The following is a 24,896-nucleotide window of genomic DNA, read 5'->3' as shown; positions in this document are numbered from 1 at the left end:
CGCCGCTCCCCGGCTCCGCTCCGCCAGCTTGAGTCACACATGGTGCTTCCACCATCTGTTGTGCTGTGCACCATGACTCATGTCAGCGGAGTCCTCCCAGCTTCTCCAAACCTCCACCATCAGATGCGATTGTGAAGCAAGCACACGTGTAACCATTGACATTCCAATATCTAGGACTGCACTCGCGAATCAGATCTCAACATACACGCCTCATTCCACTGGATCTCTGTCTTCCTCCACCCTCTATATCGACATTTCAACATCATGTCTCGCCATCATCCGTAAGTGCTAAACCAAAAATGCGCAATCTACTGTACTGACACCATCGCAGCGACTTGGTCATGTGCCGCAAGACGGCCGGCATTGCCATCGGACGTCTTTGCGACAAGTGCGACGGCAAATGTCCAGTCTGTGACAGTTATGTCCGTCCCACCACCCTCGTGCGCATCTGCGACGAGTGCTCCTTTGGCAACTACCAGAACAAGTGTGTCGTCTGCGGTGGCGAGGGCATCTCCGACGCTTTCTACTGCTTCGAATGCACGCGTCTAGAAAAGGACAGGGACGGTTGCCCCAAGATTATCAACCTGGGTAGTTCGAGGACGGATCTGTTCTACCAGAAGAAGAATTTCAGGAATCATTGATGGATTGAGCAGTGTGGATTGCAAGAGCAAGTCTACCGAGGACACGACATGGTGCTTGGTCCGAGACATGCAGACGGACCTTGAACTCGCCGCCTACAGGACGATCAACATTGCATTCGGGACATGATCGCAATCCCATCAAACGGCGAGCGCAGCTATTGCTTCATATACATGCCCTGCTACAATTCTCGTAGCTTTACAGGGAGCCCGGCCCCGCTCTGCCATGCGACTGGCAACTATTGATGGATCGTACTGTAGCTTCGACAGCAGCCTTGTGTGCCATTGCTGTGGACCAAGCGGGCAAGAGCAGACCCGCTATACAACACTCATCCGATACTCTCAAGTTGGTTTTCGGCTTGTGCCACGTCATATATAATAATGGGCAGAGAGGTTTGTTGAGCGCGGAAGCAGTTTTGGACATTCTGAGATCGCTGACGGTCATCGGATTTCGGTCATTCCGCCCGCTGCTCGCTACACTTCTCGCGCGGGCCTCCCCTTTCGAAGACACGAAGAACATGAATTGGCTATCACGGCAGCAAGACTCAATACCGTCTTAGGCGAAGTAGATAGGAAGAATGCAAGACATGACAAACAAACTCCATTGACAGTAATGTCATTTAGTGTAACCACTAACATGACCCTGCCCAATACTCGAGTCTTGATCGTAGTAGCCCGTGAGACTACCTAAAATTGAGCTCAATATGACACAGCCTGTGCTTATTTCTTCTTCCCCTTCATGTGATGTAGGGTTCAGTTCCCTCAAAAAGCCACTGCGATCCACTTCAACACAGACCTTCAAAGTGTAGACCGAAAGAGGAGCTATAATGACAGGGGCCGAGGAGCAGACAGGGTCGCCCTACAAGCGATTGTCGCAGCTCGGGGGTGAAGGACAGTCGCCGCAACCACCGAGGATTAACCGCAGAGGTGGATGAACACCAACCAGCACTTGTGCTTCCTATAATTACCTCCCGACCAATCCACTCAACACCATCAACCCATATCCCATATCGCCTCATTATCATCAACCATCACACAACGCTCTACAGAACACTACCTACAATCTCCATCGACGGCCGACAAGCCTCACAACGCAACCATGACCACCGCCCACCGCCCGACCTTCGACCCAGCTCGCGGCAAAGACGCACAGCGCGGCCCAGCCTACCACCAGCGCCTGCTGCCCGCGCACAAAACCCTCAAATTCAGACAAGCGACGCAAGGCACGACGGCAGAGAACGCCGGTCGCGATCTGCGCGCCGAACTGCTGCGCGCCGAACGAAGACACTATGCCAAGAAGGAAGGTCGCGAACCGTCGCCTGAAGAGGAGGACGACGACGCAACGACTTTGGCTATTGAGGGTTTTGTCAAGACCCAGCATGATGGCGCTGATGTGGCTCGCGGTATCAAGCGGCCTTTGGAGACCGAAGCTGGGAATGGCGCAGAAGCGGGAGAAGGGGAAGAAGACTACGAGACCAAGCGGCGCCGTGTGCTAGAGCAGACCCGCGTTATCGACGCTGAATCTGATTCTGGCGCGTCGGGATCAGACAAGGACGACGACGACGAGGACGACGATAGCGATGAGGATTCAGATGACGACGACGACGACGACGAAGAATTGAATCTCATGCGCGAACTCGCCAAGGTCAAGGCCGAGCGCGCAGAACAAGCCGCAAAGGAGGCTGCTGAACGGGCAGTGAAGGAAGAAGAACAGAGAGAGTTCGACATTGCCCGAGGAAACCCTTTGCTCAACCCTAAGGACTATGCCATGAAGAGGCGCTGGGACGACGATGTTGTGTTCAAGAACCAGGCTCGAGGAACAGAGGAGAAGAAGGGCAAGGAGTTTGTGAACGACTTGCTGAGAAGTGATTTCCACAGACGATTCATGAGCAAGTACGTCCGCTAAGGAGAATGTGGCGGGTCTTTCTTTCTGCTTTGATTATCAAAAGCATCGGCGTATGGAGTATAGGCAGCGTGGCGCAATCAGACGTTTTCACATGGTCACTTTCAACAGCGGAACACTTTCATCTGCCGACCCAAGCCATCATTTTATACCCTTCAGAGACAGGCCCGGATGGATGAAATTGTACAGGAGAAAAAAACAAAATCGTTACACGACAATAAAGCTGTCTCGTCTGACTACTCAGTCTTCACAGGAGTTTCCCCTCACATTACATAAGTCATAACTCATCGTAGCACTGGCTTAGTAGTTGTCCCTGGACGTCTCATCCTCGCCATAGCCAGCGGTCTCTCGCTTGGTACGCCCCTTCTCCGCGATGTTATCCTTCTTGAGCATGTTGCCTGCTTTCTCCATGATCTTTCCCATGGTCGAGTCTATACAACAAACGCTGTCAGCCTTTGTCCAAGAGAAAAGGGAACGGGAACAAACATACCACCTTTGCCACTCTCACCGTGACTGCTGGAATTTGACATCTTGTTGCCACTACCGGCACCGCCCGTCGCGCCAGAGCCGTACTCGGTGGCCCCGCTGTAGGCTCCCGTGTTGGAGCCACTGCCGTAGCGGGTGTTGTCGAAGTCGGAGTTGTCGCCGAAGCCGCTGGTCTTGTTGCCGTACCCGGCACCAGGAGTGGACTGGAGCACACGAGTCAGCCTCTTGGACGCCAATGGGAACGAAGAGATGAACTTACGTCATCGTCATGGGTGTTGCGTCCAGCATCGGACGAGCCACCATAGCTGTCAGTATGAGAACCACCGAGCTCTGAGCGACCACCAGTGTTGCTCGAGCCATAGCTGTCGGTGTTGGAGCTGCCAAAGTCGTCTCCTCGGCCGCCCGTCGAGGAACCATAGGTGTCCTGCTTGTTGGAGCTACCGAAGTCGTCACGGCCGCTTGACCCATACGTGTCCTGCTTGTTGGAGCTACCGAAATCATCACGCCCACCGGTGGATGACCCGTAGGTATCCTGCTTGTTGGAGCCTCCAAAGTCATCGCGTGCTGTCGTCGACGAACCATATCCCTCGCCCGAAGAGCCGCCAGAGAAGCCGCCTCCGGAAGACGAAGTGTTGTTGTCGTAACCCGAGCTTCCTCCTAGACCAGAAGTGGTGCCAGAGGAACCATAGTTGTCCGAGGAGCGGCCGCCACTGCCACCGCCGCTGCTGTATTCGTCGCGGCCGCCTGAGCTGCCGTAGCTGTCTGTGTTGGAAGACTGGATATGGTATCAGCGAATTGTTTTTTCTTTCTTTCTTGTATCTGTATAATAGAACGCGGCATAGAATAGACAAGTAAGGACTCACACCGAGGTTATCATCTCCGTATCCACGGCTACCTGTAGTATCGCGACCCTGTATCACAACGGCAAGTCAGCGCTGGCTGGGTCATAAAAGAAGAGACGAGACAGAAAGAAAGGCAAGCGACATACCGAAGACCCGAAGCTATCATCCTGGTAATTCGACATGATGGTTTTCTTTCTTTCTTATCAAACACGATAAGGTAGATTAGAGTAAATGTAGTAATGTAGATGAAGTGTTGTAGTGTGAATCAATTATACTTTCAAGAATACAGAAACAAACCGAGAAGAAGGAGAGAGGGCGGAGGAGGGGAGCTACACCCCTAGCTATATATAACACTGCAGCAGCAGCAGCAGCAGCAGCAGCAGTAGGACGTACATCCCAGCCCAAGGTGTGCCAATCTACTTCCAAAGGGCACCTTGATGTCTGTCTGTCTGCCTGTCTGTCTATCCTGATCCCCGACCCCACCTGCCAACTAAGGAAACCAACGTCCTCACACAGGGTCCAAAGAAAGAGGGTAAAGGTTAGATAGAGTACATACGTACGCCCAACAGCAAGTACAGCAGCAACTCTTCCCGGCGCACGCGAGAGCGGGCGATCAAGCGATGGGAAAAACAAGGAACTGTGGAAGAGAAACAAGCTAAGCTGCTGTTACACACTACTGCCACTACTATCGGGGCTATTGTCCAAGAGTATGTATCCAGGGTACAAACAGGGTAAGGTAAGGCAGGGAGCTAAGTTACTGCGCCACAGACGGGCATGGATCTTGGTCGGGGAAGCTAAGCGACTGTGTGGTTTAGAGGCCTGGTTCGAAAACATGATCCAATAAAGTACCTAGATCGACAACGTGGTTTGTACAGACGAGGTGAGTAGGTAAGGAGCAGTATCACATGTTTCTTTCTGGAAACTTGCGTCATTCGAGGGGGTGGGTAGATCTGTTATTGCTACCTCCTAGATTATCTCGAGTGTCCCTACATGCCGTACCTATCCCACATATGATAAGCCCGTGTGCGTACTGTGCTCTGGTTATATTGGTTCCACTGTACTTGTAGAAAAGGGAATAGGCGAAGAACTCTCAGGTCCGCATCCGAGCCATTGGCTTGCTGATCTCTTCGGATCACTTGCTTTGGAGGACTTGATCCTAGGTTTGACATGGTGGGTAACCTTGTTTACTTCGCTTAATAGCTTCTGTGATACTTGAATTGCTCTTTCCGTCGGTACTTGGTGTGTAGAATAACACGAAAGTAACAATTCAGCTGTGGCGTGCGTGCCCTTACAACAGTTCATCTGATCCGTCATCATCATAATAACAATGTCACAAGCCACACACAATGTGATATGCTATCCATCTTGTTTTCCCTTAAGAGTGGAGAATTGTTGTGTCTGACGTAGTAGCTACTCTGAGCTGCACCTGCATCCTGGAATCTGGACCCTGGCGAAACGGGATCGGACCCCTGATCCCTCCCCTCCCCACTTCTTGTGCCCCGCTTCTTCTACTATCAATCAATCGAGCTTACGATAATCATCATGTGCAAAGTTGGTTTCGCCTCGTCGCGATATCCTCATTTCCCTGTTTTCGTTTCCTGAAGTTAGCATTTCCAAGCTTCGTGCACATAGTTTGCCCCTCGAGTTATCCAGTCTGTGTGCTACAAAGCAACCTTGATATTCCGAGGGAACCCAAGTGGCTAGCTACCTGCTGTACAGTATGTGTGTACTGCAGCTGCACAGCTGCGCCTCACCCTGATCCACATATCGTTGGCGCAATCTGGTTTTCTGGACCTTGTGTCCTGACTAGTTCTTGGACCAGGGATACATTCTTCCACCATTTTGTGGATCATCAAGTGTCCGATCGCCCCACTTTGGGATCCGTGGACATCCATCTACGTCAGAAGGCTGAGAGCTGCGTGTACACGACTGCATTGGACTGGATAGATTGGTGGAGCAAGATCAAGGTAGCGATCACGCAATTCGTGCATTCTAGAGTAAGGCTTCCTACACAGCTAGCTTGATGTGTTCTTGGGTTCTCAGGTGTGGATCTTCTGTTGTATCCAGGCACGACCAGCAGCAGCATCGAATACAGCACGTGTCAAGCTACATCGACTTGAATCATCTGTTTGAGCCATCCTGTACAGGCCGGAGGTTCATAACAATGCCTTCTGCCCACATATTATTGACCACGTGATTCGTCGGTGCGAAAGAGTTTTTTTTTTCAATACATGACACTATTAGCCATGAAGCAAACATACACCTTCTTGACAACCGAAGACTCTGAGTTTGTTTCCGTAGACATCCCAGAAGTCCGTATCAAATCTAGGCATTGCCTTTCCTCCTGACCTCCGCCAGTACGGAGTGTCCCAATCCTCGGGAGCCACAACATCCCCGGAAACACCATCGGTATCAGCCACAACTGGTGCGGACGCAGTGGCAGATGTCGGCAGGTCATCGAACTGTATAACTTCATCTTCTTCCGCTGCTTCCTCTTCAGGAGTCTCGCTATCGTCTTGTAGTTGTTCGAATATGGTAGAATGAGCAAAGCGTCCAGGCAATGGGGCCGGTGAAGTTGTATTCGGTTTCTTACTGACAAAATTGTCGGGCTTTACTGTCCTTTTCGGCAGCTTTTCTTTGGCTCTGCGGCCGTTGGAGCCGCCTTGACTTCCGCTAGTCGTAGAGGGTTGTGTCAAATTGCGCGCCTCCCCAGAGGCCTCTTGATTTTGTGTCCTGCCTGCCTGAGTCAACGTTTTCAAAGGTGCTATGACGAGACCTTTGAGTCCATCCAGAGCACCGCTCAAGGTCGATACTGGGAAAGAGTTCTGGCTCTGAGAGGTAAAGTTCGCAGCTGCTCCGTTCAAGCGAACCCCACCAGTCTCGCCGGGAGATTCCACGTCGGAAGATTCTTCAATGTAAGAACCGGCAGCTTCAAGCTTCGTTGACAGACGTGCCGCAACTTGTGCTGTGAGTAGGCTGTCATAACCTGCCTCGTGAAATGCCGATGTTTGTTGATATTTGTTGTGTTCGCGATGAGTCTCCAGCAGGGGAAATTGTTGCAACGATAGTTGCTCTGCGATTTCTTCCAATGATGATCTAGGATTTATATCACCACAATTATGGGTAGCCATGTATTTCGTATCAATGATGAGTGGGAACAAGTCGTGAATAAGAGCGACAAAGTCATCGACATGGTCGGGTAAAGGTCCGATGAATGCCTTGTACACATAGATGAGGTCGAGGAATAGATTGTGGCCTACCAGAACAGTCTTCTTGTTGGCCAAAAGACGTTGTGCTCGGTGGTACTTGGACCTAATTTCGTCAAGATTTGCCGGTACTGCCTCTCCGGTCTCAGGGCTGACAGCAAATTGCTTGACGTCCAAGTTTCGTGGAGGGTTTCCTATCAATGCTTCGATGAGCCATCGGAAACCAGTCTGTCTGTCAATGCGCTCTTGAGAATCTCGCAAGCGTTCTGCTTTTATTCTGTCTTCTCGTTCCTGGTCATACTTCAAGATGCGGACCATGCCCTTCGCAGGTATGGTGACTAATTTTGGGTATTCTGCGCGTACCAACTGGTGCACCAGACGTCTCTCAAATCTCGAGAGCTCGGGATCGACAGGACGGCCATTCTCTTTGAGCGGAGAAACGAGCAGTGAAGACTGGTCAAGCTTAAGCCAGGCGTCAATCTCCTTGCGGACTCGGCGAAGGAAGGCGATTGACTGGGCATCTTCTGGCTTGACATTGATATCGGCGATGGTAGATCTATCGTTACGGGCAAGTGCTATTTCGTGAGCCAGAATGGCTTCGCTGCGTGATAGATAGGGAATACCAGAAGTAAACGGTAGATCAATGCGGAAGCCAACACCAAGGAGGAAGTCCACGGCACCAGAGTGAAATGAAAAAGTACGGTCCACGTCGAGCCTCCTCTCATCAATCACCGGGCTAATATTGAAGTTGTAAGGTTTGCAAAGATAGACGCCGGAGTGATACTCTCCCTTGACGCAGGTGAGACCAACCTGAAGGATCTGAAAGGTTTCCGCAGCTTGTTTCGTCTCGAGGTATCGTTCCTGAAGTGTAGGCTTGTCTGCCCCTCCTCCTGGTTGCTTGACAGGAACGCCTGATAATTCGAGATCAAATGAGACGTAGCTGGCCTCACCGATGGCTAGTAGTATGTCGAGAAAACGAGCGCGGAAAGCCACCTTGTCTACATCCATGATGATGCTGATGAGCTTGTAAAAGCTGCAGAACGAAGCGATCACAGTACAAGAAGACGAGATGAAACAACAACCAAGGTGGCAAATAGCGAATGATGTATGGTGGAAGGGTATCAGAATGATGATGTGATGTGTCTGTGGAGAGTAAAATCAGAGAGTTGAGAGATTTATTAAAGACCAGGCCTTGTGCAACCTACCACTCGCTGTCAATTACTTGCTTGTGCCACGCAGCAGACACCCTGACATGGAGTGTCTCAAGCAAGCAAATACCTTTTACTTTGCGCTCTTATCTAGCTTACGCGAGGACGAAGAAAAGGCAGGGTAGAGTCTGAAGCGGAACTCATACATCAAGATGCATCTGGAAGTACGCAGGCATGTGAGATGCCTTGGGCACTGAATGCGATACGATGACCGTGATATAGTTGAGTGTAAAGCGTATGAAGGTACTGTTCGGGAAGTACGATAATTACACGTCATTGAGAGTCGCCGTACTGTATGGTAAGCAAGTGCGACCGCCGTGGTTGGATGTCGCGTCCGTGCAGATGCTTGTTTCGAGCCTTGGTCTAAGCTTACTGTAACTGCAGTGTATAAAACAAGATGAAGATGCAAGACTGCGCCGTAGCATTTTAGGTCGTTAGGCTTCATGAGTGTTATATCACACTTACATCTTTAATCTGCACTGTTTCTCTGAGAGGGTAGGAAGAGTATAGAAGTCTGTCTTCCTTCCTCTCTTCTCTCCTCCTCAAGATGCGGACTCGTGGTCACATGTGGGCATCACGTAGGTTACGTACAGTAGATGCGTGAGTAAGGCACAGTAAGGGATAGGCTCGGTGTCAAGTCATTAGATACAAGTGTTTCCATTGCTAGCCGGCCTCTTCACCGTCGATTTCCCCTTATCTCGGAATGTAAACCTTCTTCCTTCTTTCTGTCCTTCTACCCTTGCTCCCTCACACACTTTCATCATTGTCTACTGCTTATCCCAGCTGCTCATTCACTCGCCTGTCTACTCCTCCATGCCAGACTCGGCGTCGCTAAGCTCGTCGTTCTCTGGTGAGTCGTCTGCAATCTCCATGATCTCTGCTGCAGACTTCGTTGCTTTGGGCGCTGCTTTGCCGCGAGTGGGTGTCTTCTTGCTGCTGCTTCTGCTTGCTGTCGCGGCAGCTGTGGCTCGACGCGTGCGGCCATTAGAGGCCGGGGTAGTAGTGGTGCCGTTGGAACGACGGCTGGATGTTCTCGTCTTTACTGCTTCTGGCTTGGTCTTGGGTTGAGGGGCTGGCCTCTGCTCTTCCTCTTCTTCGACTTCGTTCTCCTCTACTGCATCTTGTTCTGTCGTTAGTCCCTGCATGGCGTCGACGTCTTGGTCCTCCTCGTCTGCTTCTTCGTGCTCCTCTTCCTCTGCTTCCCCTTCGTTTCCAGCTTCTTCATCTTCGGCCTCGTCATCGTCCTCGCTGTCCTCGGCATACACCACGGCTTTCGATCCGCGAGCGCTTCGTCTGACTTCTGTTGAAGGTGTCGCTCCTGCAGCCCCCTCTCCTGTGGCTCGTTTCTTCTTCGGTGTCTTCTTCGGCGTCATCGACGCTTTGGTTATTGGCGCTCTGATCTTTGCCGTTTTGCCGACTGCTATGTCTCTGACAGGCTTGTCCTCGCTGGTTCGAATGCGTTTCTTCCCCCCTGCCCCACCACTTGCTCTCTCCGACTTCCGCTTCTTCGTGCGAATGCTCGCTCGAACCAAATCCTCGACACTGTCTAGAAGCTCTTCGGGTGCATATTGCTTCTCCGCGATTGCTTGAGCCGTTGAGTGGCTTGGCAGTTGGGCGAAGAGACCGGACGGTAAACGAAGCTTGCCGGGGTACGTGTTGATGGACCAGCCTTGTGTGTCTGCATAGGCTCTGATCACAGCTTGGGCGATATCAGAGAGAACATAGAGATTATCACTCAGCCCAGCGTCGATGCCGTCCTGTACGCCTTTCACTCGCTGCGCTAAATAGAAAATCAATGGTATATTGCTCTGGCTGGCCACTGTCTTAAGATAAAACATGACATACTCCACAAAGTCTCGCAAGTTCTCCGTATCCATTGAAAAGTCGGGATGGTGTGCCAGTAAGCTGAGGAAGCGCACGAAGATGCCTTCCAGGACCGAATCGTTTGTCCTCGCAAAAGTCGCGGCTCGCCCTCTCAGCCAGGTGATGGTGTTTTCTTTGACACTAGCATTTGGCTCGTACGCCAGAAGGAAAACGAGAGTGTAGAATCGATGCGGTAACGTCCCAGAGCCAAGGTGCTTCTTCACTCTCTCGATGAATGCTGCACGCACTTCTGGCAGAGCATCCTGGACTACTGTCGTCAACCAATTGAAGTCGGCCGGAGTCAGTAGAGCATCGAGTCGCTTGTGCGCACCACATAACTTGACCAGCAATAGCGCGGCAGTCAAGCGGAGTTGCGATCTGTGATGCAAAGGTGTTGGGTCTTTCTTCGAAATTTCACCCTCTCCTTTGATGATGCTGTTCAACAGCTTGAAGACCGGGTGACCCTGTTCTGCGACTATCACTTCCATTTCCGAGTCCGATACCGAGTTCGCATACGATCGTAGGCGATTCGTCAGGATCTTGAGCGCCCAAAGTTTCGCAGCACATTCATCATCTAGGTCCATAGTCCAGGCAGGATCGTCGTCCTGGGCCTTTGTCCTGACCTGCATCAACACCTGTTCAATCGAGATTTGCACAATCACGTCATGCTCCTCCTCAATATCCCTTGCCGAGAGAAGCATAAGCTGACTCAGAGCTGCCAACTTGGACAGAAAGCCCTCCGAGCCGTATTCGAACCCCTCCGTGCATTTTGTAACGAGGTCTTTCACGTACATGTCCTTTTTCTCCTCTGCAGCAACGATGACTGACACAGCATGCTTGCCGGCCACAGATGGATTACCGTGCAGCGCGAACTGCATCATGGACTTGAGAAAGTCCCGAGTGTCAGGTATCTCTGACGGATAGCGCTGGGCGAACCCGGCGCAAGCTTTCAGCGTTTCTACCACACCAGGGTCACTGGGACTTCCTGGAGTAGGGACCTGTCGCTCAAGCTCTGCACACAAGGTGCGAACATGTGCCTTAAAGACCTCAGGATTGTGCTCCGAGATCTCCTTGAGAACGTCATGCGCCGCACGTTCGAGCTCCTTGCCTTCTGTTCTGGCAAGCTCGATCATCGTGGGCACATGACTCTTGTTGTAAACCAAGACGCTGGCCAAGTGAACGATCGGCAGAATGGTATTGGGCACAGCCGCCATGCCGGGCTGTTCCTCGATGCGTTTCTTCAGCTCCTTGCAGGCTTTGTAGACCTTAGTATAGTCACTGTCTGGAGAGATGGCGAAGCGGATGAGCTGGTAACAGCGCCGTTCGTTCTTCTTGGCGAACTTCCACAAGTGCTCTGAAGCAGTGATCGGCTCCGGTCGCTGGCGTGCGAAGAGGTCGATCAGCTTCGAGAGTCTATCACTCACCTCTTTCTCCGCCTTTTTCGCACCATTACCGCCCTTGTAAGCTTCGCACTGCTTTAGGAATGCTTCCAAATACTGTGCAGTCTTGGCTTGTCGGGCCTCGAGGGCGAAGAAAACAGATTTGGCTTTTTGCTCCAGGTCTCTGACTAGCACGAGGATGCGCTCCGCACGTATGGCGTCAGGACTCAGCGTTTTCTCGGCTTGGGAGACAAGGGTTTGGCTGTCTTTGACACGCTGCGAGTCACCATTGCTCGGTGCCTTGTCCTTCTTGATCGGGGGGAAACTCAGAGGAAGTAAAGAGTCAGTCAGAACCTGCTGCACCAGAGCGTTGATTTCCGCCTCGTTGATGTAAATTGCTTGGAAGATCTTCGAGGGAATAGCACCAAGCAAGGTTCGTACGTTCTCATCGCCTTCTGTTATGGCGCCCGCTGCAACACCCCATAAGCGGCCGAGAAGGCCCATGGCTTCAACTCTAACGGGATGCTTGCGATCCTTGATTCTGTCGGCAAGGTTGCACAGGACGGAACCTTGGTCGTTGACACCACCGTTTGAGCCGATTCTTTCAACAATGGTGTCAAAATCGCACCGCCCAACAGCCTGTACGGCAGCAAGGCGAACACGTTCATCGGTATCCAGAAGCATGTCTGAGAGCCAAGCCAACAGCTCTTCCTCTTCTTGCGGGTCCAGGCCAACACCACCGGCGGAAGTGGAGAGAATGCGACCTGCGCATGTCACCCACATCGCACGTACCTGAGGAGCCTTGTCGTTTCTACGGTTCATGAAGTGTTGATATGATGAGGGATGAACAGATGAGAAAGCATGCGGAGCGGAAGGGGTTGTGAGAAAGTCGTAGGTCTTGGGCTCGCGCTGTACCAGTCGACTGCTTTGCGAGGGATAAGCCGCCGGGTCCAGGACTGCTGGTGGAGGCGGGCCAGCCGCGCCTATGCCTGATATGAGGTCGCCAACAGTTTCGGTGGCGAGCAACCGTACATCAATATTCTCCGCATTGAGCTCTGCTTCTAGCTGGGGGACGATGTTCTGGATCACTGTGGCGGACGACCGCCACAACTCACGTAAGAGGCGGTGAGTCTTTCCGAGCGACTTGAGCTCTTCCTCAGATGGGCCTTGCATACCGTCTTCGTCATCGTCGAGGGTATCTCGGGAGAGTTTCGACTTTGTCTTCTTAGGTCTGGCTAGATCACCTTCGGTGGAAGCATGATTCATGATGGAGTTGAAGTATTGACTGATCATTCTAGCCATCTTATCAGGACAAGACGTGCATATATTCTTCGCCATTCCGTAGGCAGGAGGCACTTGTTGGAGGTGGAACGTCCCCCTCTGTTCGTCGCTTCGCGCAGATTTTTTGATCTGCAAGGGAAAAGTGCTTGGGTCCACACGTAAAAATTGGGCAAGGATTATGTCCACAGCGTCGGCCGGAAGGATTGGGCATTCATCCACGACTGTGATGAGTAGACTCGAAATGTGATGCTCGACATTCTTGCTCAATTCTTCTCCACCATTGTTCTTGGCGGTGTCAGCAAAGATGTCAAAGGCGGTAAGGAACAGCTTGTAAAGTAATGGGTCGGCATCAGGGATGTCAGTCAAAAGCACAATACTTTTGACTTCGTCCAAGGAGCGTATAACTTGTAGGTGCTGTTCGTTGTATGGGTCTGCAGGGTTTCCAAGCGCAGGGAGTATGGAATTGATGATGAGAGAGAAGATGTCCTTTAGCTGCGATGGCTTGAAGGGCGCGTCCGGAGCCAGCAATTTGAACATCTCGACTATGCATAATGCCGTCCAGGCCTTGATACCTCGGTCTTTGTGATCCAGTAAGTTCCGCTGTGCCAATTGCTGAGCCACAGGTGTAAGACTATCGCGATCGGCATCTTCCTGCTCCAGTGCGCTCAGCTCCTGGTGCAACGACTTGAGACGTCTTAGCAGCTCGGCCACTGCGATGGGCTTGCCGGCGCGCCATGTCAAAGTCTCGTTGAAACGCAACACATGCTGGCCTCCCTCTACGCTGTGGTCTTCGTCGTGACCGTTCTCCTGATGCTGGCCTTGATTCCCTTGCTCCTCCTCGTCCTCCTCTTGCACCGCATCTTCGGTTGCTTCAAGAACAGTCTCTGGCTCCTGCTCCGGCTCCGCACGAGGAGGGATGGACTTCACGCGTTTGCGTAAGCGAGGCATGCTGAATGAAGAATGCGAGGATGTGCTATGTTGTCTCTCACACTCTCATGGTCAGTGGAAAATGCGACTGGCGAATCAACAAATGCTCGATCGACAGGAAATGTACGATGCACCAACGTTTTTGGATGACTTGAGTTAGTTCGAAGACGCGCAAGGACGCGCGACGTGCCTGCGGTACACGCGGGGTGAGCTTTGCGACGAAGACACGGAGCGGTCAAAGCTCCAAGCACCTGCCTACAAATACTACCGCGACATTGGGGAAATATCGCTTGCTTCGCATACCTATATGTTGAGTGACGTGAAGTTTATTGTCTGCCTTCGAGTTTCCGTCGATGGATGTGCTTTCGTATCGTAGATAGGTAGGTTGGTAATCCATAGACGCTACAGACGGAGAGCATCCCAAAGTACCGCTGCCTTAGGCTGAGTGAGAAGTCATGTAGACTGTGCTTTCAAACATTGCAGATGATGTAATGACCGTCATAAATAGTTTTATAAATTTGCATGCCTCGGTAGTTACAAGCTACTGATCTCACGTGCGATTGACACCAAGAGCAATGTTGTGCAGTAGTGGACTGTTGGACGACTACTGCGCGCTGCCTTCAAGCGTGAAACAAAAAGAAATGGGTTCAGTTATTCTCAACCACGAAGACCCCGGCTCCTGCTCCTACTCTTACTCGTGTGCCCTGCTTTGATATCCTTCGTACACTGAAGCTACCGTAGACTTCGGGTTCGTGCCATCAAGGTGTGCTGCAGGGATGTGGAGTCAATCGTGTCGAGATTTCTGGAGATGGTACAGCAGAGTGTAAAGGGTTTCCATTGCCTATACGGATGCGCTCCAGACACCTCCACCGCCCCCCACCATATCATCATGATCACGTCCGTCGTTATTCAGCAAGCCATATTACCATATAAGCCTCATCTCTCTTGTCGAGAATCGTCTGCTTGCCTCAGACAAATGAGGCAGACGAAGACGTAGCTCACGCACCGTCGCCCCAGATACCGACGACAGCCATTGCAAAACCAGCGAATCCGATGGCAGCCTGGACAGCATGCAATTTCTGAGAGGTACGCACAGCTCGTTCAACGGTCTCTCCATTGGCATCCTGCTGCTCCTTGAATGCGGTCTGTCCGATCACGAAGTCGGGTACCAGACTGAGCAGCGCCGCCGCGCCGGTCCATAAGAGGTATGGATGTCTGATGCGAGGAGTCGACATGGCAAAAGCCAACGGGAACGAAACAGCAGAGACAGCGGCTAGTGTGCGAAGATGTAGTGTGGAGGACTTCACGAGTGAAGTGAAGGCGTGTTGAGCTTGAGGCGCTGATGGAAGCAGAAGCAGTGCTGGCATGGACAGTGTGCTGAGCGAATATGACACACCCTGTGATTGACTAGTATCAGCAATGCCAACTATCTCGAAAATATGGACGTCTGGGCCATTGGCAGAGGCTTCATGAAGCAGTCGCTATATCTTACAGTAAAGAGGCCCAGACTGGTTGTGCCCACGAATTTGAGCACGGTGATTGGGCAAGGCATATTGATGCTGGCACTTGACAGTCGGATGTATTAGAGGTCTGAGTTATCTGCTCTTAGAATTATAGCTTATTCGATGTGTAAAAACGTATGTGTGGTTGACAATTATATAGATTGAAAGTTGTCTTGCACAACCATCGTCACCATCACCGACTCCCGGGCCCGCCGCCTCTCTGAGCAGGAAACCCGCAGGTACTTTGAGCGGAGTAAGTGTAGCCGACTCCGTCAACGCCGAACCACCTCGCCTCAAGTTTGACTCTCTCCGAAGATGGAGAGGACTGAGTGAGGTACATCACGTCTTCACCGAGTGCAATCACGAGAAACCTTGTTCTCATGCATTGAAGGTCAGAAACATCGAATGCCAGCACGGCATTCTTGTCACGAAATGTGATCTGAGAAAATCGGCGGTAGAAGCGTTAAGCGACCTCGAATTGTTATACAAGTGCAGCAGCTTAAGCGAGCTTAGCACGCTGCTTTAGCAGACGTAACATGTCTGCTCTTCTAAATGCTTGTAGATGGGCAGAAAGCTGGCTATCTGTATTAGAGAAGGCAGTAATACTGACCGGGACTCAGAGGAAGTACGTTGTTACAATCACTCAACGACAGTGAAGTAAGTCGACATCACTTCGTTAAATTCAGCCACGTACCTTAGTTTGTCCTCGGTCATGTTTCCTGGTCACTGTGACCGATTCACTTTCTAGACACGCAACACGTCTCACCAGAACAAGAGATTATACTGGTTGATGCTTGAGCAGTTGGAGACACCTTTCGCGTCCTCTGTTCATAGGACTTTCGACCTTCGATATTTACAGCAATAGCACAGCAATAGCGCAGCGCATTCTTAGGTCATCTTTCGAACTAATGGCAACAAGGCGCATCTGGCAGCATCCGATCTTGAAGACACACAGCTACAGCCGCCAGCATGGCAAGCTATGGAGACCCATCATAGACCGTGTCTTCTCAGTCTCCCAACCCCTCTCTTGCCCCTTGCCAAAACTGCTAGATATACCAGATTTCAAGGATGCGAGTCATTCTTTCTACAATTATACTTCTGGGGGCTGTCTGTGAGTAGATTGATGTTCTCAATTCGAGATCCTGCTGAGACGGGCCACCTCAGGTACAATGATCGACTCCGTCGTCAAGAGAGGCATCTTGTCTTCGATGTCTCCGCACTACTCGATGTCGTTTCCAAAGCTGCAGGAAGACCTCGAGAATCTGTCACCAATATTGCCAAATTGGCCGAAGGCGGCTACTATCGTGTCTTTGAAGTGACTTTCAGCGATTCGCTCGCTGTGATCGCCAGGATACCCTATCCCTGCACTGTCCCTCGCCAGTTTGGTATCGCTAGTGAGGTCGCCACGATGCAGTATCTGCGACTGCATGGGATTCCTGTTCCTGAAGTTCTCGACTGGACTGTGTCACCCAACCCAGTCGGATCGAAATACATGATTATGGCTAAAGCCCAAGGCACTGAACTTGAACAGACATGGTACACTATGTCAATTGAGGAGCGATCGAACGTTGTGAAGCAAATCGTTGTCCTCGAAAGCAAGATGTTTCAGCTCGATTTTCCTGCCAGTGGAAGCATATATCACCAGAGCTTCCTGGAAAGTCATGAAGTTTCAACGTTCGTGCCTTTGGACAGTACTTTCGGAGAAGGTACATTCTGTATTGGTCCGTCCTCCGAACTACTTTGGTGGTATAAGGACCGAGACCAATTGGAAGTCCGCCGCGGCCCGTGTGAGTTTCCAGGTCCCTGGAGTGAAGTCACGTTCGATGTAATGCTGATATTCAATCTATAGGGAAAACTGCTACAGAGGTCATGGAATCGGTAGGCCAGCGGGAGCTGGCTTGGCTCGAACGCTTTGGACAGCCACGCTATCCTCGAGAAGTAATGTATCGGGAGTCCTATGACAAGAAGATGGTCGATCCAGCCACTCAGATGCGAAATCTCCGAGATTATCTTGCTCTCGCGCCGTTAATCGTTCCGGACGATCCTGAGTTGGTCAAACCTATTATTCGTCACCCAGATCTCTCACCTAGCAACATCTTTGTCTCCGAATCTGGAGATATAACAGCGCTCCTAGACTGGCAGTATACATGCATCCTACCTCTCTAGCTCCAAGCGAAGATACCGAAACATTACCAAAAATACGGCGACGACGACTCCGAGAATCTTCGGCCTCCCAAACTTCCGACCAATCTGGACACTATTTCAGAAGAGGAGAAAGAAGCAGAGTTCGAGCTATACCGCAAGCGACAAGTCCATTTCTTCTATGTCGGCGCAAGCGGTCGCTATAATCGGGCACACTTCAACGGCATGGCTAAGCATCATCTCGTTGCACGGAGCAAGCTGTTCGACGTTGCGCGACGGCCATGGGAAGGAGACAACACCTCACTTAAGGCTGAGATAATCAAAATTGCACCGCTCTGGGATTCTATGGCAACTTCCAGTGCCGAGAACGAAGGTTTCCCTATCCACTATACGGAGGAAGAAATAGCGCAGTGCCTCGCAATTGATCAGAAGCAGCAAGAGGCTGACGAAGGGATGCAAACGTTGCGTGATTATTCCCCTGTCAACATCGACGGATGGGTTCCGTTGCATCTACTCGAAGATGCTAGAACGAGGGAGCTACACATGAGAAATGAGATGGCGAAGATACCTGACACGGAGGAGGAAAAGAAGGAGTTTGAGGAGCAGTGGCCGTTCCAGGACCATGACGAGATCGATTGAGTAGGGAGGGCAGCGAGATCGCTATGCTTTTTCTCGATCCTCGGCGAATAGTATATACTTGTACGGAGCGGCTGGTGCATACTGTGACCCTTCAGATTGCTATTCTGCTGTGCAGACAGTCAAGGTAGGTCATGGGTCTGTGTGTCCACTTTATAGCACATCACTGGCGTTCTTCCTCCCTCTTCGATTCTCCTCTACGTTGGACCCTCTATATATGTTTGCAGTCGATGTGTACCTGGTCTCTGATACACTCGATACAAACCATTGCACTGTGCATCAGCTGCAGGTGCCTGGGGCGGAGTAAGTATAGCCGACCTCGTCTGCGCTGCGCCTCCCCGCATTTATTTGGGTCGAGGCACCTCGCATACGTGAAATCTGTGAAACACCCAACGCATGAAGTACAGCATATCACAGTATTGGCAGCTAGCACTTACATATGAAATGCGGAGGCCAGTCACCCGATGAACTGATTGGTCTCGCATTCAATATTTCCATCAAGCTCTGTGCTCCACTATTGATTGGTATAATTATTTGTTCTGCATGCCAGCCATAGGGTTCGGCTAACGCGAAGGATATGTGACTTGAGATTCCGTAGTTGTGTGATTGCAAGCATGGCCAGGGTCGCCCAGGGGAAAATGAATCAAGAGCTCGGCGTCGAACAGTTGTCTGTCTTAGCTTTCAACCTCGGCTCAGTGGTCTTCATACGTCCGTACGGTAGGGGATTGAGCGCTACAGCTGGTGCTATAAGCACGACATGACGACCACCATCGATTTTTATGATATCGTCACATTCAACAGTCTCTACAAAGTTACTACAGGAAAGAAGCGAAAGCAATTGTTCGTAACACCATGTCGTCCACTAGTCCCAAACCCTTCGATAAGAGCGACTATGTGAGCAATGTTTGGAAGGAAGGCATATTCGGTATCGACCTCGAAGATAGTTAATTCATCGTTCTGCGCTCGTTGCTTACATGAGTACAGGTGGCAAAGTATTGTTCTGCACAGGTGGTTCTGGAAGTATCTGTAGCGCCCAAACCAAAGCTATTGTCTATCTAGGCGCCAACGCAGCGATCATTGGTAGAAACGTCGAGAAGACCGAACGCATGGCTGCGGAGATTGCCACTGCACGACCTGGAGCAAAGGTGATTGCTATTGGCGGTGTAGACGTGCGAGACGCGAATGCGCTCAAGGAAGCAGCAGACAGGACTGTCAGAGAGCTAGGTAGTCTCGATTTCACGATCGCTGGAGCAGCCGGCAATTTTTTGTCTCCCATGTCTCAATTAAGCCCGAATGCCTTCAAGTCGGTCATCGACATTGATGTGCTGGGCAGCTACAACACAGCCAAAGCGACGCTGCCTTACCTAATGCAAAGCGCAGAGAAGTACAAGCATGACGGGAAGGGCTCAGCTCGCAATGGCACCGGAGGAAGAATCATCTTCGTCTCTGCGACCATACACTACACCGGCCTACCTCTCCAGACTCATGTTTCGGCAGCCAAAGCTGCGGTAGACTCCTTATCGCATGCAATCGCAATCGAGTACGGTCCATTGGGTATAACTTCCAATGTCATCGCCCCGGGCCCTATTTCCGGCACCGAAGGCATGGATCGTCTGTCGAAGAGCGATGCAGACAGTTTGGCTAAGTCGAAGAAGAACATCCCCCTTGGAAGATGGGGCGAGAAGAAAGAGATTGCCGACGCCACAGTCTTCCTCTTCTCCGATGCGGCCAACTATGTTAATGGGCAAATCTCAGGTAAGGAGTGCTGGCCGTTGTCGCAAGACATCGATTTTCTACAATAGCTTATTTTACCTGGCTAACGTTGTGAAGTCATTGATGGTGCAAGCTGGCGCACGAGCGGTGGTTCCCCAGGTGGAAGCTGGGAATACCCGGATTTCTTACTTAGCGGTGCCAAAGTCGAGGGCGTCAAGGGCGGCAAGAGCTCCAAGCTCTGATGAGTGCGTAGGTAAGGCAGGAATCGTTTTAGCGATTAAGAGCCCATTGCACAACTGCGGTTGGCGCGTCAGTTGTGTGCCGTTCGGCATATTTGCGCATAGGCCTCCACGGTTGCAATCGATTCCGCATCGCAATCAAAACTTGCTGATAGCCATCACGAAATGTTATAATGTGCTTGTAGATGTGTATGCAATAGACACCTTGATCTTTAGAGCAGGACTTGACCGCTGGGGACGAGCGAGGCAGATCTGGATAGCTCGATGCGTGGTCCGTACTTTCAGCTTCGAGATTTTCGCAACCCGTAGAAGTAGCCGAAAATCCGGGTTGGCTGGTATATGAATTTAGAAGACATGTGTGTGTGTTCGTGTGGAGTCACGTCGGCGTTGCGCGGAAGTCTACTGTGTACTGCAAAGCGGTATGATTTTACACATCGGAGCTACTGTACAAGTAGAGAGAGAGCTGCCCTGCTTACCTACCGGAATAGGGCATGCTCATGCTGTGCATTATTCCTGGAGCTCGCCGCGTGACGCCTACACGAGCATCTGCATTTAGTAATGCATATACGAAGTCATACGCAGCATTTCAGAGGCGACGACGAGAGGTAAACAAAACAGGCTGAATACCACGGTACAATGCTTTGCATATTGTACTTGTACAACTGTATGACGTTAAGGTGGACAAGGAATGTAGCAGGTATGCAACAGCAAGGTGGTGCAAAGACCAGCACGGGTCGGTCAACAAAGGACTTGGGAGCTTTGTACAGTTATCTGAAACAACACCAAGCTGGCAGTTGGAAGCAGTCGACCAGCAGTCGACCAGTCACGCCAGACACAGTTGGGTGGAGGCTCCGGATCGTCCTGGGACGGCCGGCTAGAGCGGGCACGACTCTGGGTGATCCTCATCATAGCTTTGCACAAAGCAAACTTAGCGCCGGCTGTATAACGCTTTGGCTTCCTTTGGCTCCCTCTGGCTCCTTCTGGCTTGCTTTGGCTTTGCTTTGGCTCGCAACAGTGGGCTCTTGGTTCCTCTGCCTTCGTCCAAAACTTCTAGGCAAACGCGGGAGGCATGACCAAATCTGATCTCTTGTCTCTCAACAGCAGTGACATCCGTGCCCTGGCACATAATAATAACATTATTTCCACTCCACCGTTTTCATCTCCCTTCGCGCTCCCTTACCGCACGGCATTACAAGGCAGGCCTCTCCAACGCCCTGTTGCCAATCCTGTCGTTGCTGCTATAGCTAATACTTCCTTTCCGTTCGTTCGACAATCTGTCAAACTCCATCGCCCTGCCCATTGCTCGTCTTCTGGTTGCTGAGGTTGAGCTCTTCACGATTGCGCGGTGAGGCTTAACGAAGCTTCGCTTGAATTAATAGTGGTCAAAGTCGGACCGTCCACTCCAGCCTCGTTCTTGATCGTCTTCTACTATCCGGCCACCCGACTTCTAGGAAACCTACAAAATACAGCACTTGTCCTAATATCAAGCGGTCTGTCGGGGTATATCCAGACAAGCAGCAGCCAAACACTTGCTTGTCGTCTCCCTGTCCGCTCGTCAGTCCACCCTGCGGATACGTACGCAAGAGCCATCGGCACCTCGCATCCGCCAACAGCCCATCCTGTCGCTTCCCGTATGAATACCGACCAATAACTACCACTGATCAGCAAACCTATCATCACTTCCACTGGAAACCTGCTGGACACAAGGAATCTTGTGGCAAGATAATAACCCCTTTAGGGGCTTTGTAATAATATATCGACTGGGCTTGTTTATCCTCACCACCCAGTCCCGACAGAGCTTCTCTGCGACACGCAAACCCTTTATCTTGCATCAATCACTGCTGTTCTGATACAACTAAGATCAGCAGAGGCAAGACGCAATGGCGTCTTTGAGGATCTCGTCTTCCAGGACGCTGCTTTCGGCACTGGCCTTGCTGTCAGCGTTCCGACCCACCAACGCCCTGTCAATGTCATATTGCTCCAGCCAGAACACAGGTTCTGACTACGATGTTGGTATGTTCACGCTCAGAATTTGCCAGCGACCTTTGCGATAAACTCGGATGTTCGGGAACTAATGGTCCTACAGAGACAAGTATCTACCAGTCTAATGGTTTATGTCACGACCAATGTGCCGGCGAATATGCCTTTGCTGTTCTACAATACCAAAACTGCTGGTGTTCGAACTATATTCCTTCAGATCAGCAAGACACATCAGAGTGCTCGGCTTCTTGTCCTGGATACCCTAGCGAGACTTGCGGTGACAGTGATAAAGGGCTTTATGGCTATATCTCTCTAAACAAGAGCCCCTCTGGAACAGCGGGGGGCAGCTCATCTGCAGCTAGTAGCACCCAAGCTTCGAGTTCGCAACAGTCATCCTCGTCTCCCTCCAGCACACCACAACCTGTAAGTTCTTTCTTTCTTTTGCAATTTTCCCGCCTTTTCCGCGTATTCACATGCTCGTTTCTTTTGTCATTTCTCTTTAAGATTATCTTGGATGGTCTATTCGAACACCGGCTGAAACGGCCTGATTAGACATCATCTCCCCCATCCTCGAAGCCAAACCCAAGCACGGTCTACAGTTCTGTACCCGTCACCGTTTTCTCAACCGTTTCGCAAAGCCCTTCGATCATTGTATCATATGTTACACTTGTACGCACCGCTTCATTTTTTACACTTGCGTGGTCTATTTCAACAGTAACGAACGGTGCTAACAATTGAGCAGTCATCATCGAGCATAAGCTCTACGACGCCTCCATCATCATCATCATCACCATCATCATCATCATCATCATCATCATCATCATCGACCCCGACACCGACGTCAACTAGTTTGGCTGTAGTTCCTTCTAGCCAAGCAGCAGAACTATCATCGACGACCGGATCAGCATGGACCCGCAGTATGGTAGTCAGTACCCAGATTCTAACCGTATCAGGAGCGCCGGTGACTAGGACTGTCACATCGACACCCATGGTACAGAAGCCTGGCGGAGACGCACAAGAAGCCCAGCGTAGCCACAGTGTTTCTGGAGGCACCATCGCCGGTGCTGTAGTAGGATCTCTCGCTGGAGCTGCGCTTATCCTCGCCGGTGTCTTCATCTTGTGGCGTCGCCGCAGATCCTCTGACGCAGCATCTGCGAACCGGCGCAAGATGGAACGAAACACAAGTGTATTGAGCAAAACGGGACTCTTGTCTTCAGCTGGTGCTGGCGCTGGCAACGACGTAGAGAAGTCATACGACGTCCCCCCTGCCTTTATCAATACATCAACTAATAATCGACACTCGCGGATGTTCGATTCGAATGGCCCTAGTCCAGTCAGCCCGATAGGCGGTAGTGCCTTCGGCGATGGCAGTCAACGCAGTAGGCGGGACAGTAGACCGCTTGTCTTCGACCAACGCCTCAACCCCCAAGCGATCATGTCAAACTGGGAAGCAAATGGCAGCAGAGCCAGCATTGGTACAATGCAGGACCAGCGAGACTATTCCCGACCCCTAGGCGTCACAAACCCCGATCCGATCGACGACTGAATTCGTACTTAATGCTTCAACACAGTTCTTCAGCACGCCTCATCCCTTGTATAGAAACATGCTTCCAAGGGTGCTTTCTTTTCTTTTCATTTCATTTTCGCTTCAAGTCTCATATGATTCGACTTTAGCGGGCGTTGACAATGGGTAATCGGGGGGGAAGTCAGTATCATTTTTCCATAGCTACGGCTACTGTAAAATGTGGGAGGAGCGTGGCGTTATTCTGATTCCTTCCCAACTCTTCTTGCTGGAAATACACTCTTGCCTTTTACGGCTTCTTTTGTAGATACGTCTTATTCTTACATCAACGACAGCACCATATAGAGCTCAGCAAAACGAGCGAACACGTTCATAACAAAAAGTCCACAGCTTGCAAACATTCGCCGTGCACAGTAACATCATAACTTGATCCACAGATTCAAGCCAATTACGTGCGGATTTGTCATGTGCTGTAGACCCGTCCTCTGCGACGCGAAGGCACGGTAGAACAAGTCATCCTTCGGAGCTGGACCTGGTCCGAAGATCCATCTTCATCCAAATGCTGATCGTCTCAGGACTTCGCCCACCTGCTGTACCGTGCATTCCATTCGCTCTTGAGACTCCAACGTCTCTAACGCCCTTTTCCCGCTCCTTGGAACCGCGATACGAGTGTAGCCCAAGTGATCTTCACTAATGGTGACATCTTGCATACTCGTTTTTTGTCTCTTCTGTCGCACTTTAACAGAAAAAAGGGTAAAAGCACAAGACAGCCTTAGGCAGAGCCAAGGAGCAAGGCACTTCGCGTTTGAGATCCTTTGCTTATTATTATTGCGAGATTTGTTTCATGCTTTTTCACATTTACAGGGCTGGGCCGGCTGGTAGGGCAGCACTTTGCTTGCTTGCTGCGCAACCGCTCACTTTCTAAGCTTGTTTTTCTTGGGTGTCGTCATTAAGGGGTAAGAGGATTTCCAGGTTTCCTTCGAAGTGACACAAAGCAAAGGTAAGGTAAGAAATGTACTGTGCTTTTGTGCGACGGTCTCCCACTTGGACAATACTTTGATTTACTTTTACTCATCCTCAACAATCTAACGATCTGAGACATTTTCCCTTGCGGGTTGCTTGCACTTTGTTTGTCTTCGATACTGTGCTTTGTGTTTGCTACTGTGACAGGATGGTATTTACATTAGATTTGTGCATACAGTACGTACGTAGGGTATGCGTACTACACATAGATCGCAATCAGCAGCCCATTTTACCATAGCTACTGTCACAAGAGTCGACTCATGCATCGTCTGCTCCTAGGTCAACTTCACGCCTCCAATCTGCTGTACCTGTTTATCTTAAGAAGCTTCATGTTTCCGGCACAGAAGCGTTAGGCGTTATATCTTGACAGCTTCCCATATCGTGTTCATCTCGACTTAAGTTTAGA

At 50.9% G+C, this 24,896-nt stretch overlaps 9 protein-coding genes across 10 annotated transcripts; 5 read left to right on the top strand and 4 right to left on the bottom strand.

Annotated features, from left to right (window-relative positions):
• Window positions 1–264: 264 nt before the first annotated feature.
• Window positions 265–641, top strand: AAFC00_004072 (uncharacterized protein; the record flags this gene model as incomplete). Its single annotated transcript, XM_069343651.1, has 2 exons — window positions 265–281; window positions 332–641. The coding sequence occupies 2 exons, from the start codon at window positions 265–267 to the stop codon at window positions 639–641; spliced, it is 327 nt and encodes a 108-aa protein (XP_069202203.1).
• Window positions 642–1,737: 1,096 nt separating this feature from the next.
• Window positions 1,738–2,544, top strand: AAFC00_004071 (uncharacterized protein; the record flags this gene model as incomplete). Its single annotated transcript, XM_069343650.1, has 1 exon — window positions 1,738–2,544. The coding sequence occupies one exon, from the start codon at window positions 1,738–1,740 to the stop codon at window positions 2,542–2,544; it is 807 nt and encodes a 268-aa protein (XP_069202202.1).
• Window positions 2,545–2,841: 297 nt separating this feature from the next.
• AAFC00_004070 (uncharacterized protein) lies at window positions 2,842–4,051 on the bottom strand (the record flags this gene model as incomplete). Its single annotated transcript, XM_069343647.1, has 5 exons — window positions 2,842–2,972; window positions 3,032–3,230; window positions 3,287–3,802; window positions 3,891–3,938; window positions 4,016–4,051. 5 exons carry the CDS (start codon window positions 4,049–4,051, stop codon window positions 2,842–2,844), a joined length of 930 nt encoding a protein of 309 aa, XP_069202201.1.
• Window positions 4,052–6,109: 2,058 nt separating this feature from the next.
• AAFC00_004069 (uncharacterized protein) lies at window positions 6,110–8,083 on the bottom strand (the record flags this gene model as incomplete). The annotated part of the gene is made up of 1 exon (XM_069343646.1): window positions 6,110–8,083. The coding sequence occupies one exon, from the start codon at window positions 8,081–8,083 to the stop codon at window positions 6,110–6,112; it is 1,974 nt and encodes a 657-aa protein (XP_069202200.1).
• A 1,003-nt stretch (window positions 8,084–9,086) lies between these two features.
• AAFC00_004068 (uncharacterized protein) lies at window positions 9,087–13,754 on the bottom strand (the record flags this gene model as incomplete). Its single annotated transcript, XM_069343645.1, has 1 exon — window positions 9,087–13,754. One exon carries the CDS (start codon window positions 13,752–13,754, stop codon window positions 9,087–9,089), a length of 4,668 nt encoding a protein of 1,555 aa, XP_069202199.1.
• A 977-nt stretch (window positions 13,755–14,731) lies between these two features.
• AAFC00_004067 (uncharacterized protein) lies at window positions 14,732–15,285 on the bottom strand (the record flags this gene model as incomplete). Its single annotated transcript, XM_069343644.1, has 2 exons — window positions 14,732–15,130; window positions 15,226–15,285. The coding sequence occupies 2 exons, from the start codon at window positions 15,283–15,285 to the stop codon at window positions 14,732–14,734; spliced, it is 459 nt and encodes a 152-aa protein (XP_069202198.1).
• An 858-nt stretch (window positions 15,286–16,143) lies between these two features.
• On the top strand, window positions 16,144–17,401 carry AAFC00_004066 (uncharacterized protein; the record flags this gene model as incomplete). The annotated part of the gene is made up of 3 exons (XM_069348433.1): window positions 16,144–16,346; window positions 16,400–17,022; window positions 17,085–17,401. The coding sequence occupies 3 exons, from the start codon at window positions 16,144–16,146 to the stop codon at window positions 17,399–17,401; spliced, it is 1,143 nt and encodes a 380-aa protein (XP_069202197.1).
• Window positions 17,402–18,865: 1,464 nt separating this feature from the next.
• AAFC00_004065 (uncharacterized protein) lies at window positions 18,866–19,968 on the top strand (the record flags this gene model as incomplete). Its single annotated transcript, XM_069343643.1, has 3 exons — window positions 18,866–18,938; window positions 18,998–19,768; window positions 19,844–19,968. 3 exons carry the CDS (start codon window positions 18,866–18,868, stop codon window positions 19,966–19,968), a joined length of 969 nt encoding a protein of 322 aa, XP_069202196.1.
• A 1,877-nt stretch (window positions 19,969–21,845) lies between these two features.
• AAFC00_004064 (uncharacterized protein) lies at window positions 21,846–23,491 on the top strand (the record flags this gene model as incomplete). Of its 2 annotated transcripts, XM_069343642.1 has the most annotated exons (4): window positions 21,846–21,978; window positions 22,052–22,368; window positions 22,498–22,614; window positions 22,688–23,491. In XM_069343642.1, 4 exons carry the CDS (start codon window positions 21,846–21,848, stop codon window positions 23,489–23,491), a joined length of 1,371 nt encoding a protein of 456 aa, XP_069202194.1. The 2 variants fall into 2 exon arrangements, with proteins under 2 accessions (XP_069202194.1, XP_069202195.1); XM_069343641.1 differs by lacking the exon at window positions 22,498–22,614.
• Between the last annotated feature and the right edge of the window lie 1,405 nt (window positions 23,492–24,896).

This window comes from Neodothiora populina (assembly GCF_041146345.1).
Source record: "Neodothiora populina strain CPC 39397 chromosome Unknown canker_contig_17, whole genome shotgun sequence".
Lineage (NCBI taxonomy): Eukaryota > Fungi > Ascomycota > Dothideomycetes > Dothideales > Dothioraceae > Neodothiora > Neodothiora populina.
This window is presented reverse-complemented; position numbering and strand designations above follow the sequence as displayed.